The sequence below is a fragment of the Lampris incognitus genome, assembly GCF_029633865.1.
Source record: "Lampris incognitus isolate fLamInc1 chromosome 3 unlocalized genomic scaffold, fLamInc1.hap2 SUPER_3_unloc_1, whole genome shotgun sequence".
Classification (NCBI taxonomy): Eukaryota; Metazoa; Chordata; class Actinopteri; order Lampriformes; family Lampridae; genus Lampris; species Lampris incognitus.
In genome coordinates this window covers 646,577-665,069 of record NW_026611070.1, presented here as the reverse complement: position 1 = coordinate 665,069, position 18,493 = coordinate 646,577, and the positions used below count along the sequence as shown (strand labels likewise).

Below are 18,493 nucleotides of genomic sequence, written 5' to 3'. Positions count from 1 at the left end.
TGGTCCGAACGTAGCATAAGGGAGCTAGTATGCTGAAGCGCGGGGACGCGCATCCCGAAGGAGGGGGGCAGTGTAACAACCACGAGTGACTAGACTTGCTAGCCGATTGACTAATGGGTCGGACCCCTTAGTCGACTGGTCAACGTAGTCGCCCGTAGTGCGGGAGACCCGGGTCCGCGTCCCGGCTGCGGCGGTTCCCGGTTGCCCCCCTGAATTCGCTATAATGATGTCATAAGTGGGATGGTGAGACGGTGAGGCCATCGGAAGCGCTTGCGCCCAGAGGTGTGAGGGAGCTGAAGCGCGGGGACGCGCTTTCCGGAGGGGGGGGGGTGGTGGTAGTGTCACGACCACGGATGTGGCTCGCGTCCCGGCGCAGCCCCCTGATGTCGCCACTATACTTTACATTAAAATAAAACAACGTGGTTCCCAAGCCAAACGGAGGTTGCTTTGGAAATAAGATACGATTAAACGGATTAAGCTGCTCTCTGCCAATTCAGCCCGTCTTAATCCGCCGATAGAAGTAGAAATCTTATCCTGACCTGATACCTCAAAGATTTCAGTGTCGGTAAATGAACAATGTTGCAGACGCCGATTACTTTTTTATTTTTATTTTCTAATAACGTGAAGCTGGTGTAAAACGCATGACCGTTAAGATGCGTCGTCCAAGTGAATTGCTTACAGGAGTGAACTGGCCAGTTTTGCTGACACCAAAACCCTTCCGAGACACCTGACTGGCACGCGTATGAAACGCGGCCAGGGCGATGGTGTCGTTTGAAGAGTGTTTGCGTGACGTTTGTCCACGGGGTAACCGGACGCTGATTGCACGCGGCTGCCTCCTCGCCCCCGGCGGTGAAATCTCCCAGGGTTCCGCGCTGGGCTTCCGCCAACCGCATTAAACCGGGGCGGCTCCGCCGGCCGCCTGCCGCCCACACGCAAGCCGGAGCGGCTCACTTCAAACGACGGCGATGCCTCACAACAGCAAGTCCGCAGCGATGCCGGGCGACACGGAAAACCCGCGGAAGCGCTCCATGACCGACGGCTCAGGTAAGACGCGCTTTGTTTTGCTGAGTTTTCCCGCTCGTTCCTCTCCCCAAATGTCTTGTTTCTCGTGCCTAATTTAAAACCGACACGTACAACGAGGCGCCCCCCTACCCCACCCACCCCCCTGACGGGCTTTGCCCCCCAAGTTTTCAGCGTCCAGCTTGACCGTAACCACGCTAGTTTCAACCGCTCTCGGTGGGCAGATCCCCTTATTGCTGTCACCCCACCTCGGCTTTGGCCTCTCCAGTAAAGCCCCCCCCCCCTGTTTCCCCCACCCCCCCGTTTCCCCGGTAAAGGTCAGAACGTGGCAGTTTAGTGGCGCCGTGGTTGGTGTTGTGACAGGTGAGCTGTTACTTCAGCTTCACGTGAACCCCGACGACGACCCGGCTGATCACCCCCCGCCGGGGCCCTTTACCATCCCCACCGTTAATGGGAGATAATCGGAGAGGAGAAGAATACGTAATTAATTCCTCGTGCGTCGAGATCCCCCCCCCCCACTTGTTGGTGTCACCACGTAGGCCAAAATCTCCCCAGAGGTAATTTGAACGCAAAGCTCCGAAGAGACTAAAAACCAGCCAAGTTGGCTGAGCCGTCTCGAAAACGTTATCCGTTAATATGGACGCATTAATTCATATTGCACGCCACCTCTCTGATTAGCCGAGACGACAGAGAGAATGGCGTGTGGTATGTCATAAATTAACTAGTTGGACGGTTTGCATGTATGATGGAGGGGCTGGCTTGGTTTGGGATATTAACTGAGCCTTTCGGGGGGGGGGGGTAACCAGCTCAAGTCTTGCAAAAGAAATGTTTTGCAACGTGTTCCATCGTTAATGTGATTGGACGGGGCGTTCATAGCATGACACTGCTGAGGACAGGCGTACAAGTGCATGCATGACTGTCAGCAGTTTTTTATTAGTAACAGAGATTTCCATGGGACCGTCAGAAGCCATTAACCTTCAGCCTAATGAGTTTTACAACTCCAAGGATTACAAAAGAAACCCCAAAGTGTGCAGATAAGGCAATATGCCTTATTTGCAAAGTGATTTCGGTAAACGGGTTCTTTATCAATGGCTTTTCAATTAAACATGATGTAAATTCGAGAAACAAGATGTGAAAGCGAGACTGTCGTTTGAATTTGCCTCTGACTGGGGCTGAACCGTGTATCATTTCAGAATCAACATCACTTTATGCTCGTGCGGTAGTCACATTGCAAAGCATGGATGCTGTGTAAGGCAAGTTGGGCCCATCACTCATGTTGGGCTTAAAGTCTTCTTGCTTGTTTGAAAGTGAACTCGTAGCTACATCTGCTTTTTTTTATGACTTCTCAAAGAAAAATATTCTAGCACATCTGATAAATGATATATTTTGTTCTGAATTTGACTTGGACAGCTGTCTTATCTTCTTTATTGCAATACATAAAAATTGTTCAGCCCTACTTAACAGTGGTAAAATCTGTAAGTGGAATGTGATTTATTCCAAACCAAAGGAAACGTGTTGTCCTTCTATTTCCCTAACTTTAGAGAACCATACGGATGGCGAGCAGCGCCACAAATTTCTGCGGCAGCATTCCCAAGGTGACAGACTCTGTGTTGGCCCCCTCCACCCAGACCTGGTGGTGGCTGAGACGCCGTCACCCGATGCCTCCCATCACTTCTGCCACTATACGCCCAAATGTCTTCTTACCGTTCATAGGGGTGAGCCTACACACAGCTGCATCTTAATATGAATTTAACGGGGAGTACTGCTGTAAATGAACATTTGGCCGCTGATTTGTGAAAGAAAATTTATATGAAGTCAAGTGCCCACACCTGTACCACACATCTATAGTTTGTTTCATCTCAGTTAGTGATGTTCCAGTATGAAGTGCTTTCAGAAGGTGTTTATTCCCCTGTATGTTCTGCATATTGTGAGAATGTATAGATGGGATGGGTATAAAACAATTTCTAAAGTGTTGGAAGTACGCAAGACTCCTATAGGAGGAAACTGAAAGAATACATATGGAGATATCCAGACTCTTGTGAAGCTACCTGTCTGACTTAACTGAGGAGCCTGGAAAGGTGGACCTTTATGCCCCCTTTCCACTACATGGTCTCAACTCGCTTCTGTGTCGTTTTCCATTACCGTAACATTATCCCCTCAGTGTAGCTGGATTTTCGGCTCTCCATTTTTTTCAATTTCAAAATGTAATTATAAGATAACTCCACTTCGACCGCTTCGGTATTTAAAAATGCCAGGTGATATACCATTCATGCATTGATGACGCAAAATGATGCAGTGATGCGTTTCTCTGATGAATCAGAGGTCTGCGTTGATTTTGGTACCCGCTCCAGTTTATTTGGAATCTCGACAAAGGTGGTACCAGAAAAGTGGTAACAGTTGCCGGTACTTTCCAGTAATGGAAAATGAAAATGGGGAAAAAAAAGGCGAGTCAAGTTGAGCCGGTACCATGTAGTGGGAAAGAGGCAATCATGAGAGGTGATGGCGGTATTAAGGACTGATAAATCAGTGCAGTACTGTTGGCGATGTGGCAGTGTCCAGAAGAGGCCAGATGTACCAACTGAAAGAAGAGGACTTTCAGCTGTTATTCTGTTAAATTTGCTTATGCAATGTGTTGAGCAAGGAAGGGGAAATATTTAAAACAAATTTTCAGTAGCCTCGTAAAAATGCAAAATGCTTTCTCTTTGTCACTAAGCAAGACTTCTTGTAGACTGCTGACAAAACACCTCTTAAATCCATTTTGAATTTTGAGAGGCTCATGACTGGGGAGCTTCACAGGGAGGTAGAGCCATCCCTAGATTAGTACCAATTTGCCTTATAAGAAATATCGTAGCACTGACGATGCTATCTACACCACATTGCCCTGATGCACTTAGAAAGTCCTGCTGCTCATGTCATGTTGCTGTTTATTTATTAGCCTATACATCCTGCTGAAAAACTAGTCCAGCCCAAGGTGAATCCCTTCTTGACCATGTGGTATTACTTTTTCTTTTTCTTTTTTTTATCAAACAGGCCACAACAGGTCACATCTCTCTGACACTGAAGTAAGCAATACGGGGTTCCCCAAGGATGCGTTAGTTCACCCATTCGGTTTACTCTGTATATAAATGACTGTCGGCTCTAAATCTAACCAGTTTGTTAAGTTTTCTGATAATACCGTCATTCTCAGCCCACTTGACAAGAACTTTGACATTAGCTTCTGAAAAGCTGAGGTTAACAGGTTTCTACACTGATGTGATGGCCATCACGTGTACATTAATGTCAGTAAAACAAAAGAAATTGTGTTAGACCCCAGGTCTATTGGAGATCATAGCCCTGTTTTCATACATGGTCATGACATCAGAGAGGTCACCACCTACAAATCATTATAGGTCCACGGGGCTCTTAGCTGCCACACTAATGTTGCAAACATTCGTACACGTATGCATCAGCGCCTCCATTTTCTTCAGAGACCCAGAGTTCATGGTGTCTGTAGAAATATCATGATCATCTTTTATAGAGCCACCTTCATTATGGCATTACTGGCTGGTTTGGGAATTTTTTTTAATTTTTTTTTTTTTTTTGTGGATTTTTTTTTACCCCCGTTTTCCCCCCAATTGTACCTGTCCAATAACCCCATTCTTCCAAGCCATCCTGGTCGCTGCTCCACCCCCACTGCTGATCCGGGGAGGGCTGCAGACTACCACGTCTCCTCCGATATATGTGGAGCCACCAGCTGCTTCTTTTCACCTGACAGTGAGGCGTTTTGCCAGGGGGGCGTAGTGCGTGAAAGGATAACGCTATTCCCCCCCGAACAGGTGCCCCAAATGGCCTGAGGAGGTGCTAGTTCAGCAACCAGGACACATACCCACATCCGGCTTCCAACCCGCAGAAACAGCCAATTGTCTGTAGGGATGCCTGACCAAGCCGGAGGTAACACGGGGATTCGAACCGCCGAGCCCCATGGTGGTAGGCAATGGAATAGACCGCTACGCCACCCGGACACCCCCTGGTTTTGGGAATCTTAAGTGTGAAGTTCAAATCTCACATTTTTAGTCTGATAGACAGCAGGGAAAATTATGGAGATACTCCGTGCCCCTCGAGACATTTTGGAGCTGTCCATTGTTCTGCAGGCCAATAGGATTCTATCTGATCCTTCTCATGTTTTGTATTCCGAGTATGACTTAATGAATTCTGGAAAGAGGTATTGAGCCCCACTATACAAGCATAATTGCTATAAAAATACATTTGTCCTTCTATCGGTTAAACTTATGAAATGGCAACTCGTGGAGGAGAGACAAGGGGGTAGAGGGACAGTCAGACACCTAGAGTAGAATTGACTTTACTAATTGTCTACATGGTTGTAAGTATGTACAGCGAGAGACGTCTGTGTGTAACTTATTAATAGTGAATATTGTGATGCATGTTTTGTGGAAGGGGTGGACAGTGTGATGGATTTATTTTAATTCAGGTCAGTATTTTGAAGTGTTTTTTGTTGTGACATGTCTGTCTTATGCAGTAAGTCCTCTGATTTAAGACAGTTTTCTCCTACAAGAGACAATGAAAGTGACCATGAATTTGGGCTGCACCACCACACATTGCAGGACAGAAAATCTAGGGGGTCAAATAGAATGTAAAGGCACTGTAGGCACAGGATGGGGATTATCAACTTATTAAATAAAGGAAGGATTTAGCATCCCATTGTCCTTTTTTTTCTGTTGCATAGATCTTTTAACTTACTGTTGTGGTCTAAATAGGACAGTCTGGCACATCCGGCCGGTCTACTCCCTCACGATATGGTGAGGAGGGTTGGCATGAAGGTACCACCAAGACCACCATCAGAGCCGAGAATGAGGTGGAGGCAAACCGAGAAGCCAACAACTACAAGGTGAGTTTATATGCTGATTAAGACAGCCATCATCTGCCCCCTTCTCTACTCTTGTATATTAAAAAAATAATATTGGGACCAACTGTGAAAGTCCTTTAATGACTTTTGTGGAAACAGTGGTACACTTTATGGGAGAGTTCCTACTAGAGATGGGGGAAAATTGGGTTCAAACAACTTATAACTGCATAAACATTTCCGGTGAGTGTCTGGTTTGGACATGAAATATGGATAGTGAGATTACCTAGAATGAGAATTGTATCACACTTGGTTGTTAAATAGTATAGAGTTCATCTTGGAAGGTCTACAGATAAAAGTTGAGCAAGGGACCCTTAACATCAGTCATAAACCAGGGGCACTTAAATTGGGGGAAATTATACCTTGAGGTGGGCAAACATGTAAAAGTCTTTCCATGGCGCGTCTGGGTGGTGTAGCGGTCTATTCCATTGCCTACCAACACGGGGATCGGCAGTTCGAATCCCTGTGTTACCTCTGGCTTGGTGGGGCGTACCTACAGACACAGTTGGCTGTCTCTGCGGTTGAGAAGCTAGATGTGGGTATGTGTCCTGGTTGCTGCACTAGTGCCTCCTCTGGTCGCTCAGGGCGCATGTTCGGGGGGGGGGTGGACTGGGGGGAGTAGCGTGATCCTCCCACACGTTACGTCCCCCTGGTGAAACTCCTCACTATCAGGTGAAAAGAAGCGACTGGCGACTCCACATGTTTTGAAGGAAGCATGTGGTAGTCTTCAGCCCTCCCCGGATCAACAGAGGGGGTGGAGCAGCGACTGGGACGGCTCGGAAGAGTGGGGTAATTGTCCGGGTACAATTGGGGAGCAAAAAGGGGGGCAAAAAAAAAAAGTCTGCATGATGCTAACCACCTCCTCCTGTATGACAACCTGCGTGGATGAATGCAGGTAAAACCTATGGGATTCAATTAAAGAAATAAAATCTTGAGTATGTTAAATCTTTAATCTATCAGAATCATCAAAAGTAATTAATATAATTTGTTTGACCGGGACCTTGTTGTTAAAATTCTGAAATTTGATAGATTATGTTGGAGTCAATAGAAAACAAATAGGACTACTAATGTTGTCAGTAGAGGGCTATGAGTGAATTTACCCCAAAGACAAAGGCTGTTGTTGGGTTTTTTTTTTTTTTAGATCTACGGTGTGAATGCACACTGTATTTCCTTACTACATCTGAAGTTGACAGTGTATATGTGACTCCTGTGTATCCCTTTGTATCCTTTTATGTTGATTTGACAAATTAATGAGGTTAAAACTCCCATCTTTTTTCCCTTCTCAGTTTGGCTTCAGAAAGTGGAAAGGCAATGTCACCGAGAGGCCCCTCGAGGACCGGTCCGATGTTGTGAGGGAGCTCCACTCTGATCTCAGCATTCTCAAGTCTGAACCAGGTCCATCGCTTTTGATTCTTTTTTTCCTTAGGATCTGTGTGTGATACTGCATGTTAACTGTAGTTTGATTATACATGTAAATGGGTATATTGAGTGTGTATATGGACAGACTGTGTGCTGCTACATCAACTGTGTTCTCAAATGCCCAAGACAAATGTCTCCTGAGACAGTAAAGGCTTATCTTAATATGGTGAAATCAATCACATTGTCATTTGGACAAGAGGAAGTTTTCGTTTCGTTGTATTGCTGCTAAATGATCGCTGAGTTCAGTAAATGTACTGATGATTTCTTCTGGGCGGCACGGTGGCGCAGTGGTTAGCGCTGTTGTATCACAGCAGGAAAGTCCTGGGTTCAGGTCCTGGGTTCGGACCCTTGGGCTCTCCAACCTTGGGGGGTTCGTCCTCTGTGTGGGGTTTGCATGTTCTCCCCGTGTCTGTGGTGGGTTTTCTCCGGGTGCTCCGGTTTCCCCCACCATCAAAAAGAAACATGCATGTTGGGGTTTAAACTCCTGTCTGTGCCCCTAACCTAGGCAATGGGGAAAGAACTGGAGTTGGTCCCCGGGGGCTGCACGGTGGCTACCCACTGCTCCTAGCCACACAGATCACAGCTATGATGGGTTAATTTGCAGTAACTGAATTTCTCCAAGGGGATTGATAAAGGAAACTTAAATTAAATTCTCTCGTTTCAGGCTCTGTGGTCACATGTGGGAACGTAGCCTATGTGTTTTTATTTGGATGGTGGCTCTCCTTCATCTACTTCCTGATCTGTCCCGTGATGTTCATGACTGTCTGTGGCGCTCCCTATGGTACGCACTGTTCATTAACATGCACAGCTCAAGTGTCAACAAATTCATCTCTGGCATGCAGAGTCTGATAACATTCTCCTTCTCTAGGGAAACTGTGCTGGAAGTTGACGGGGTACTTCATTTGGCCATTTGGGAAATCCATAGAGAAGGTAATGTAACAGAACGTCTGAAAACAGATTTTCAGTTTGGTTTTACATTAATATGCCATTACTCATTATAATGAAATACCGAAACTGAAAGTAGTAGTAATAACAATAATAATAATAATAACTTTATTTATATAGCACTTTTCTAAAACAATGTTACAAAGTTTTTTACCAAGAAATAAAACCAGACAAGGCAAAAATAAGAGTTAAAAATAAAAACAGTGTAAATAAATAAAAGCAAATGCCAAACATTTAGTGCAAACATTTAGTAGTAGACTTATTATACTGATATATTGCTTTAAAATAGTGTGCATATGAATGCAGTATCCTTTTTTTACAATGGCACTTATCCCAACTCTGAATTAAAACCTGAATACCATTGTCAGGATATGCTGACAATGGGGTCGAATGCAGAAGCATCCGAAACTCTACTGTTTTTAGGCCCTGTTCCATTGTAATGTTTAATATTCTGTTCATTTGGTTGCACGGTGGCTCAGTGGTTAGCACTGTCACCTCACAGAAAGAGGGTCCTGGTTTCAAACCCCAGGGTTGTCCAACCTTGGGGGGGTCATCCCAGGTCCTATCTGTGTGTGGAGTTTGCATGTTCTCCCCGTGTCTGCGGTGGGGTTTCTCCGGGTGCCCTGGTTTCCCCTACCATCAAAAAGACATGCATGTTAGGGTTGATACTCCTGTCTGTGCCCCTGACCGAGGCATGGCAAGACGAACCAGAGCTGGTCCCCGGACGCTGCATGGTAGCTGCCCACTGCTTCTAGCTACACAGCTAGGATGGGTTAAATGCAGAGAAAGAATTTCCCCAAGAGGGATTAATAAAGTATATCAAAATCCCCCAAAAATCTACATATACTGGGATATTAGTGCATGAAGATTTGGCTTATCTCAAATACAGCTGTAACTGGCATGCACGCTCAGTATCTGAAATAATGTGTCTGTCAATCACTTGGGTGTGCTCAGGCTGGCGATGGAGAGAAAAGGTGCTGTTTGAAGATCCCCACCTGTGAGGTGATCCCCGAGGAGGGAGACAGTGAGGACAGCGGCGACTTCACCACACCAAAGGAGTCTGCTCCCCTCCTAGTGTCTTCGCCTGTCCCCATTGAAGTGCCTGTCCCGGCAAAAAAGCCCTCCAGCCATTGGGTGAGGAAGTTGGAACCACTTTTATATACCAAGTATGAGAAAAATACTCTTATCGATTGAAGTAAAATACTCAGGAATCTGTGTTGCTGCAGTTTAAGCAGACACATTTCAACTGCTAACATAGTACCATAGTGACATACTGACATCTGGTATAAGGGTGACAGGACTTAACATGAAACCAGATGGATTGGTGCAACTACCAACACATGCTGCCAACTATGCTGTATCTTCATTGGAGAGTGTTTTAACACTATTTTTCTTTAATTTACCCGAGGAGTTGTGGCTCCCAACTTGGGTTCAACATTGAACTTGACCACCATGTGGAGCTCAGTTTGATGCTTGACCGGGATTGGTTGGTGCTGTACACCTGTTGGGGGTTAATTTGTTTATTCCCTGAGTCGCTATTCTGATGTAAAAGGGGTATATGTACAGACTTGTGACAAACTAAAGGAAACGCCTGAATGCTTGACCCCTACAGTGAGGGGGCATTTTCCTGGCATGGTCTGGGTCCACTTGTCCCCTCAGAGGGAAGAGTCACTGCAAATCAGTGCAAAGTTATTCTGAGTGATCACCTCTATCCTTATCATGAGACATCTCTATCCTGATGGGTCGGGTCTTTTCCAGGGTGACAATGCCCCCATCCACAGGGCACAAGGGGTTGCTGAATGGTTTGATGAGTATGAAAATTATGTAAATAATATGCTATGGCCTTCACAGTCACCAGATCTCGACCCAGTTGAACACCCATGAGAGATTTCTGAACAACATGTTAGATGGTGCGCTCTACCACCAAAGCATTGGGATGGAACGGCATTGGAAGAATGGAGCTCCATCCCTCCAGTAGAGTTCAGAGACTTGTAGCATCTATGACAAGGACCACTGAAGCTGTTCTGGAAGGTCGTGATGGCCCAACACCTTACTAAGACACGTTATGTTGGTTTTTCCTTTAATTTGTCACCCTTCTGTATAGATGAGTAATGGGAACATGGTTGGTTTTTAACTGACTCCTGTTTTATAATGACTGTGTGTGTGTGTTTTGTAAGCTGCTGTTTGTGATGATGCATGATTTTGGTCCCTGCACATCCAATTTAGTGTCGCTTTAGCACCTACGTGTGGCTGTTGTTGGGTTACCCTCTCCTGGTTGTGGCCCACTCCTTGGCCTGTTTGATGGCCTGGCTCCTGGTCTTCACCATCCCTGTAGCCAAGATGAACGCCCGCACCCTGGGCAGCATACTCCTCATGCCGCCAGAAGATGTTCACATCCACACAATTAAAAATGTATGTGCAACTTTACTTTAATTCTCAGCTGTTTTAAGTGCAAAGTTTTGTTTTTTTTATTTACAAATAATGTATCCCAGGCCAGACCCTGAAAGTTTTATTTCCACTTTTTATTGTCCTCTTTTTGACTATTGTTGCCAGTAACTTGAAATTTTTTTTCTTGCTCTGTTGGTGTAGCTCTGCTCTTCTTTTACCCTTTGAAAGTGTCCTTGACCTCTGGAAAGGCAAAATACAAATAAAATCTTAAGGATTATATTTGTAATAATTAAAAACTACACTTTTGCATGACCTTCTAGTCTTTGCTGTTGACTGCGTTCTAGCTGACAGTTGTAGCCCGAGTTGAAAAGTCAAATAAATAATGCAATGTCTTAACTTTTTTTTTTAAATTGGTTTTGATGTCTAAACCTTCTAAGATATTTTCATCTAATTTGACTTTTCAACTTGATGGCATTGTTCTTCATTTCCTTTCTTCAGGACCAAGGCTGTGAACATAAGGTCCTCCTATGCTGCTACCATGCCTTCAACATCTACTACTACAAATACACCGTCCAGGGGATCAACATCTTTGCTCTCAGTATCCTTTTGCTCTGAAAGAACAGCTTAGTGAAGGGATGTGATTCACACCTAAAAAAATAAAAAAAATATCAACAATGCTGGAGTGCATTGCAGTAAATTGCATTCATTGGTAATCTATTCGTAATGAGTCAAGGAACTGTTGAGATTAAAGAGTGCTTGTCTGGTCACAGCATAAAGATAATTTACATGTTCAAACCCAGCGTAGCATAGCGTAGCGGTCTATTCCGTTGCCTACCAACACAGGGATCGCCGGTTCGAATCCCTGTGTTATCTCCGGCTCGGTTGGGTGTCCCTACAGACAATTGGCCGTGTCTGCAGGTGGGAAGCCAGATTCGGGTATGTGTCCTGGTCGCTGCACTAGCACCTCGTCTGGTTGGTCGGGGCGCCTGTTCAGGAGGGACGGGGAACTGGAGGGTATAGCGTTATCCTCCCACGCACTACGTCCCCCTGGCGAAACTCCTCACTGTCAGGTTTAAAGAAGCGGCTGGTGACTCCACATGTATCGGAGGAGGCATGTGGTAGTCTGCAGCCCCCTCTGGATTGGCAGAGGGGGAGGAGCAACAACCAGGGATGGCTCGGAAGAGAGGGGTAATTGGCCAAGTACAACTGGGGAGAAAAAGGGGGGGGGAACCCCCCACAAAAATTCAGAAACTGTACGGGACAATAATGGTTCATTTTAAATGGTGAACTTCCAACTCCATAGGAAAGTTTGAGCCACTGGGTGCACCTCCTACAATGACCAGGAGGAGCTGGGCATATTCCCATGGATATTTCAATATCTGTGTCCAAGTGTTGGTATTGTTGGTCCTCATTTACAACATCAAATAAAGATGAGCTAAAATTGGAAGTCGTTAGCCATTTTAAATGACTAAGATGGTATTTGCTGATTCCAGACATTTCTGGCTACCTGAAGCAGTAAATCTGGAACCTGCTTTATGAATCTACTATCATTTATCTGCGCTTCCTTATCTGTTATCCGCTACGTTGTTGTTCCTTAACTCTGTGTTGCCCATAGATCTGCTTCCATTTGTAGCAATCACTCTGCTCATTGGCTACTTGGATAAAGGCAACCATTACACCAGTGTGGAGACCAAGTTTGCCCTAGCCATTGCTTCCATCATTCCTCTGTCCTATTACATTGGCATGGGAATTGCCAGGTAAAGATCCACATGTCAATCACAGCATTGTCATAGGTGGCCATTCTGACTTCACTGTCAAATCTAAATGTTACAGGGTTGAGTCTGTTATGTCGGCATATCATCGGTGTTATCAAGTCATGTATTTTCCTTCACTGATGTTGAGTTAGACCCACAACACTTGAAGATGACTCACCAGTCCATTCTGCCATCTTGTAGCCACATCCTCTCTATACCGACTTTTTGCCAACTCAGCACAGCTGTACCACTGCCATCTTAGGCTTGCATGAATGACATAAATGCTAAATAAATGGACCGATTTTGCGTAGTGCTTTTCTAGCTGCAACAGACACTTAAGTCACTTTACAATTAATGAACGCCTCACATTCACACACGCGCACACACACACACACTCTCACACTCAGTACACCGATGGCAGCATCGACCGTGCAAGGTCATCGGCTCCATCATCCAGCTCATTGGGAGCAGTTACTGGTTAGGTGTCTTGCTCAAGGACACTTGAACATTTTTGTCAGGAGGAGCTGAAGACTGAACCAGCAACCCTCTAGTTACCAGATGACCTGCTCAAACTCTTGAGTCACTGCTGCCCCCTTATATCTCCCTCACATGGCTACTACGTGTAATTAACATAATAACGGGATCCTCCCATGCACTACGTCCCCCTGGCGAAACTCCTCACTGTCAGGTGAAAAGAAGCAGCTGGCAACTCCACGTGTATCAGAGGAAGCATGTGGTAGTCTGCGGCCCTCCCCAGATCGGCAGAGCAGGTGGAACTGCAACCAGGGATGGCTCAGAAGAGTGGGGTAATTGACCGGGTACAAGTGGGGAGAAAAGGGGCGGGGAATCCCCCCCCCCAAAAAAACTGCAAACTGGTAGCACCCTCACTGAATGTAGTTCGATTTGCCTCCATTGCCCTTCTCTGTCCAGCCAATCAGAAATTTGGTTGAGTAAAGTGCAAGAACAGCCTTGAATAGCAGTAAGATTTAATCGGAACCATTTCAAAATCATTGAAAATCGACTTACTGTCTGAAGCATTTAATTTTTCTACTTATTTCTGCAGACCACATTGTCACTTGTCATGATTGATGGGGGTTTGCTTGGTGCTGTGCGTTGTTAATGGTTTCTTTATTTAAAGTGGCATATCTTCCCCTAGCATTTCCGCACAGAGTAACTTCGCGGTGGGGGCGGTGGTGAATGCTACTTTTGGCTCCATCACAGAGATGACCTTCTACATCACAGCCCTGCTCCAAGGCCATCGTGCCGGAACCAAGTGTTATGAGGAGATTGTCAAGGCTGCGCTCGCTGGGACTCTGCTTGGCTGCATCCTCTTCATACCCGTGAGTGTCTTAGAAGGCCTGCACAGAAAACAAGCTCATTTCAACCTCCAAAGCCGACGGCGGACAAGACAGTTTGGTTTAAATACACTTGGCAAGTCAAGTAGTACTCGTCTGATACTGCTGCCGGTGTCGGCAATTACTTTTTGCAAATGACAGCATTACAACATGATTACTGTGTGCTACTTTATCGGTCTATTGAGAGTGTGAGTTGCTATGGCTACATCATGACAGGCTAACAAAATACATAAGATATTCAGCTGGGTGTCTGGGTAGTGAAGAGATTTATTCCGTTGCCTACCAACATGGGGATCGCTGTTTGGAATCCCCGTGTTACCTCCAGCTTGGTCAGGCGCCCCTACAGACACAATTGGCCGTGTCTGCGGGTGGGAAGCCGGATGTGGGTACATGTGTCCTGGTCGCTGCACTAGCGCCTCCTCTGATCGGCCGGGGCACCTGTTCAGGTGGGGGGGGACTGAGGGGAATAGTGTGATCCTCCCATGAGCTACATCCCCCTGGTGAAACTCCTCACTGTCAGGTGAAAACAAGCGGCTGGCGACTCCACATGTATCAAAGGAGGCATGTGGTAGTCTGCAGCCCTCCCCAGATCGGCAGAGGGGGTGGAGCAGCGATGGGGACGACTCAGAAGGATGGGGTAATTGGCCAAGTACAATTGGGAGAAAAAGGGGGGGGATTTTAAGCTGTTTTTTTTGTTTGTTTGTTTTTTGATGTATGAATAAATGGAAAGTGTGTGTGTGTGTGTGTGTGTGTAATTGTGTGGATGGGTTGGCGACTTACCAGTTTTATTTTGTGCTCAGTTTGTAATACTAACAAGCAAAACACTGCTGGGGTGTATCATCAGCCCTGTAATTACCTGAGACTGACAGTCTCACACACACAATTTGACTGTGTGTGTGTGTGTGTGTGTGTGTGTGTGTGTGTGTGTGTGTGTGTGTGTGTGTGTGTGTGTGTGTGTGTGTGTGTGTGTGTGTCCATCCTGCCCAGGGTATCTGTATGATTATTGGGGGCATTAAACATAGAGAGCAGCGATTCAACAGCCGGTCAGCGGGGGTGAGCTCAGCCTTGCTCTTCATATCTATTGGGGGTATGTATGGCAGCTAACCACAGAGACACACAACATTTAATACGTCTGCCACCAATAGATTTGTAAAGCCCCATTATACCCTCTGTTATCTTGCCCCCAGGTGTGTTTGCTCCCACCCTCTTCTCCAAGACCTATGGTAGTCTGGTGTGTGAAGGCTGCACCAACACCCAAGGCAATACTAGCACACCCTTCATCTGTAAAGACTGTCACTACGACACGGTGGGCCCCCTCGTCATCATCTTCTGACTGTCCCAACTCGTACCACATCAAGCGATCTCATGACTTTAGTGGGCTTTCCAAGCTCTCTGTTACGACAGGCTGCATCTACAAAGCAGTCTAGTGTTTATATTTTTTTCCAAATGAGTTTTATCCCATTTTTTCCAGCTCGGGGACAACACAATAGACTAACAGGGGAACAGCAGTCTTGAACAATAGTGGGATTCATGTGCGGCGCACTTCTGTAATGCTGCTTTCATATTTGTGTCAAAACAGTTCCACGATAGAAACAGAAATGGAAACTCCATGGGTAACAGTTCATGGGACTCGAAGTTCCACATTGATAAGAAAATGTTTTGGTAGCTGTGTTATGGTATAATGCATAACCCCCCCCCCCTTTTTTTTTTCTTCTTGCAGATTGAAACCAAACAGCAGTTGGTGCTCTCCCATATCGAGTAAGTTCTGTCGATGCACACAATAAAAGCGTTTAAACTTAAAACCCGTACCTCAAGAAACTGGCTCTGCAAAATGCAAAGAACAGCGACTTGTTAAATTTTCGACTTCCTTTGTTGGTCTCCAGGCCCCTGGTGTACACCATCTCTGTGCTGCTGCCTGCTGCCTACCTGATCGGCCTCATCTTCACACTAAAGACCCACTCTCACATTTATGATATCCAAATCAGTGATGGCCACGGGGGCCATGGACATGGTCAGTGCTCACAAGGAGGCACCAGCAATCCCTACCACCCGAATAGTGAGGTCATGTTTGGCAGTCTTTTCACAGGCCACACTTGCATTAATGCCCACAATATTGCACCCAGCCTCAGTACAACAGGTGTGTGTGTTTCTCTGGGTAAGGTTTGTGCATGCAAGCTTGTCCATGTGCTTTTTTTGGATTAAGGTTTGTGCATGTCAGCTTGTCCACATTTGCATGAGTGGCAACACTGAAACTGAGCGGAATTGCATGTAAACACGTTTGTGCATGTAGCCGTCATAATTCTTGTGCTTGCTTGTTTGTGCAAGGAGAAGAGGAAGCCTTCGCCTACCAGTGAGGTAAGTTACAAATTTGCCTGCTCATAAACACATGCACAAGTTTTATACCACTTCTGTCTGTGCATGTTTGTGTTACCAACAGGCCATGGCCACCATGTAGTCCACTGGTCCCGATGGAGGGCTCTGGCAGTGCTAATCATTGCTACGCTCCTGATGGCTGCCTGCGCTGATCTCACCACTGAGAACATCCAGCCTATCCTGCTTCACTCCTCCATTTCACAGGTACTTCAATAAAATGCTGTATTTTCCAAAAGGGGTGGGGGAAGTCTGCTCCCTGAATCCTTGGTTTATAATACCGTTTTGGCAAACAAAGGGTCTTGTTAACATTTAATTCACATTGGAGTTGAAAGACTGAAGGGCAAAGTGTATTTTTGTTACTACTAAACGCCACCTCTTTTAACTAGGGAGCAACTAATTTTTTTTCCCCCCACTGCTGACAATTAGAAATCAAAATCACAGGTCTCTGGGTGGCATAGCAGTCTATTGCATTGCCTACCAACACGGGGATTGCCTGTTCGAATCCCTGTGTTACCTCTCGCTTGGTCAGGCGTCCCTAAAGACACAATTGGCCGCGTCTGCGGGTGGGAAGCCGGATGTGGGTATGTGTCCTGGTTGCTGCACTAGCGCCTTCTCTGGTCGGTCAGGGCACCTGTTCAGGGGGGAGGGGGAACTGGAGGGAATAGTTGGATCCTCCCACGCGCTATTTCCCCCTGGCGAAACTCCTCACTGTCATCGAAAAGAAGCAACATGTATCGGTTGGAGGCATGTGGTAGTCTGCAGCCCTCCCCGGATCGGTGGAGGGGGGTGGAGCAGCGACCGGGACGGCTCGGGAGAGTGGTGTAATTGGCCAAGTACAATTGGGGAGAAGGGGGGGGGGATCACCAAGCACACTGTCTGAGCCCAGCAGCTCATTCATAAGATACTGCATTTGCTAGGCTTGACATTTGGTCTCCCATAAACTATACTCTGAGCTAATAAAAGACTTCATTGTCCCCTGCAGTACTTCATTGGTGTCACAGTGCTGGCCATGGTCCCTGAGCTACCCGAGATTGTCAACGGGATCCAGTTTGCCTTGCAGAACAACATTAGCCTAAGGTATGAACCAGCAAATTGGTTTTGTAGTATTCTCAGTACTGTTATAAACCATATGACAGTGTTTTTGTCCTTATAAGGGATTATCAGCATCTTAATTATGAAGACATAGCACACATTCATATGATTTAAATACTTGAAAATTCCTAATGCCTATGTCTGTCAGTCCATGATGTATGAAGGATGTCTTCAAGTATTTACACAGCATTATTATGTCACTGGGGAAAGTTCTCCAGAGGTTAACACAAAGGTCAGTACTTTTATATAAAGCTGGTGCAAAGTTGAGATTAATCAGTTGGGTTTTTTTTTTTCATTCTCAGCCTTGAAGTGGGAAGCTGTATAGCTGTACAGGTTTGCATGATTCAGATCCCCCTGCTCATCCTCTTCAATGCATTTTATGTAAGTATGTGTATGTATATATGTGTGTGTGTGTGTGTGTGTGTGTGATCAGTAAAACAGTTTTGTACAGCTTTTTTTTTTAAATTAGCAACTGAAATGTCACAACCATGTTAACTTTTCCCAGGATGTGGGTTTCGTGCTTGTGTTCAGTGATATCCACCTCTGGGCCAGCATCTTCAGTGTCATTCTGGTCAACTACATCTTCATGGATGGGAAATGTGACTATTTTCAGGGTAAGAAGTAATGCAGAGGTTTCACCACAGAGCCAGAATGATCAGAAAATTCACAAATGGGTTTTAGTAAACTGCTGCTTTCTGAATGCGAGACCAAGGAAAAGAGTACATCCACCTGTGGTCTAACGTAGCTGTCGGGATAATGCGTGGCCTCCACCCCAACCGCTAATTCCAGTCAGCCACATGCTCGCCTCTGTAAAGTTTCTTAAACAGGTTTTTGTAAAAGTGCCTTCGTTTTCTCTGCAGGTACAGCTCTTGTGGTGGTCTACCTCATCCTTCTGGCTCTGTACTTCTTTGCACCCTCCCCGCGCTCTTGTTGATCTCCTTGTGCAAATGGACACAAAGTCCCTGCATTATTTTTTTTTTGCCACTAGAGCGAGACTCCCAGCTAATTTAGATGTAATGTGGGTTATGAGATATCTGTGCCTCAAAAAAAAAAAAAAAAGGTTGCGGATCAAATTGATCCAAGTTTTGAAAAACGGGTGTATTGTCATGTCGCAAATGTTGGCATTTAGCTTACTGAGGGCAAAGTCTTTCGCCTGAGATGTTTTGGGCATCCTGGAGGAAGAGGATTCTGAGCACTGGGTCTGTTTTATATCAGTCAACCCTTAAATCTGACCCGGTACCATTTCT

At 45.8% G+C, this 18,493-nt stretch overlaps 1 protein-coding gene across 1 annotated transcript; it reads left to right on the top strand.

Moving 5' to 3' along the window:
* Positions 1-992: 992 nt before the first annotated feature.
* cax1 (cation/H+ exchanger protein 1) lies at positions 993-18,180 on the top strand. Its single transcript, XM_056301642.1, has 20 exons — positions 993-1,044; positions 2,562-2,735; positions 5,775-5,905; positions 7,207-7,315; positions 8,004-8,120; positions 8,208-8,269; positions 9,239-9,418; positions 10,511-10,696; positions 11,171-11,270; positions 12,288-12,429; positions 13,583-13,766; positions 14,769-14,868; positions 14,969-15,087; positions 15,502-15,539; positions 15,665-15,792; positions 16,219-16,358; positions 17,137-17,231; positions 17,549-17,627; positions 17,752-17,860; positions 18,107-18,180. The coding sequence occupies exons 1-20, from the start codon at positions 993-995 to the stop codon at positions 18,178-18,180; spliced, it is 2,319 nt and encodes a 772-aa protein (XP_056157617.1).
* The last annotated feature ends 313 nt before the right edge of the window (positions 18,181-18,493 follow it).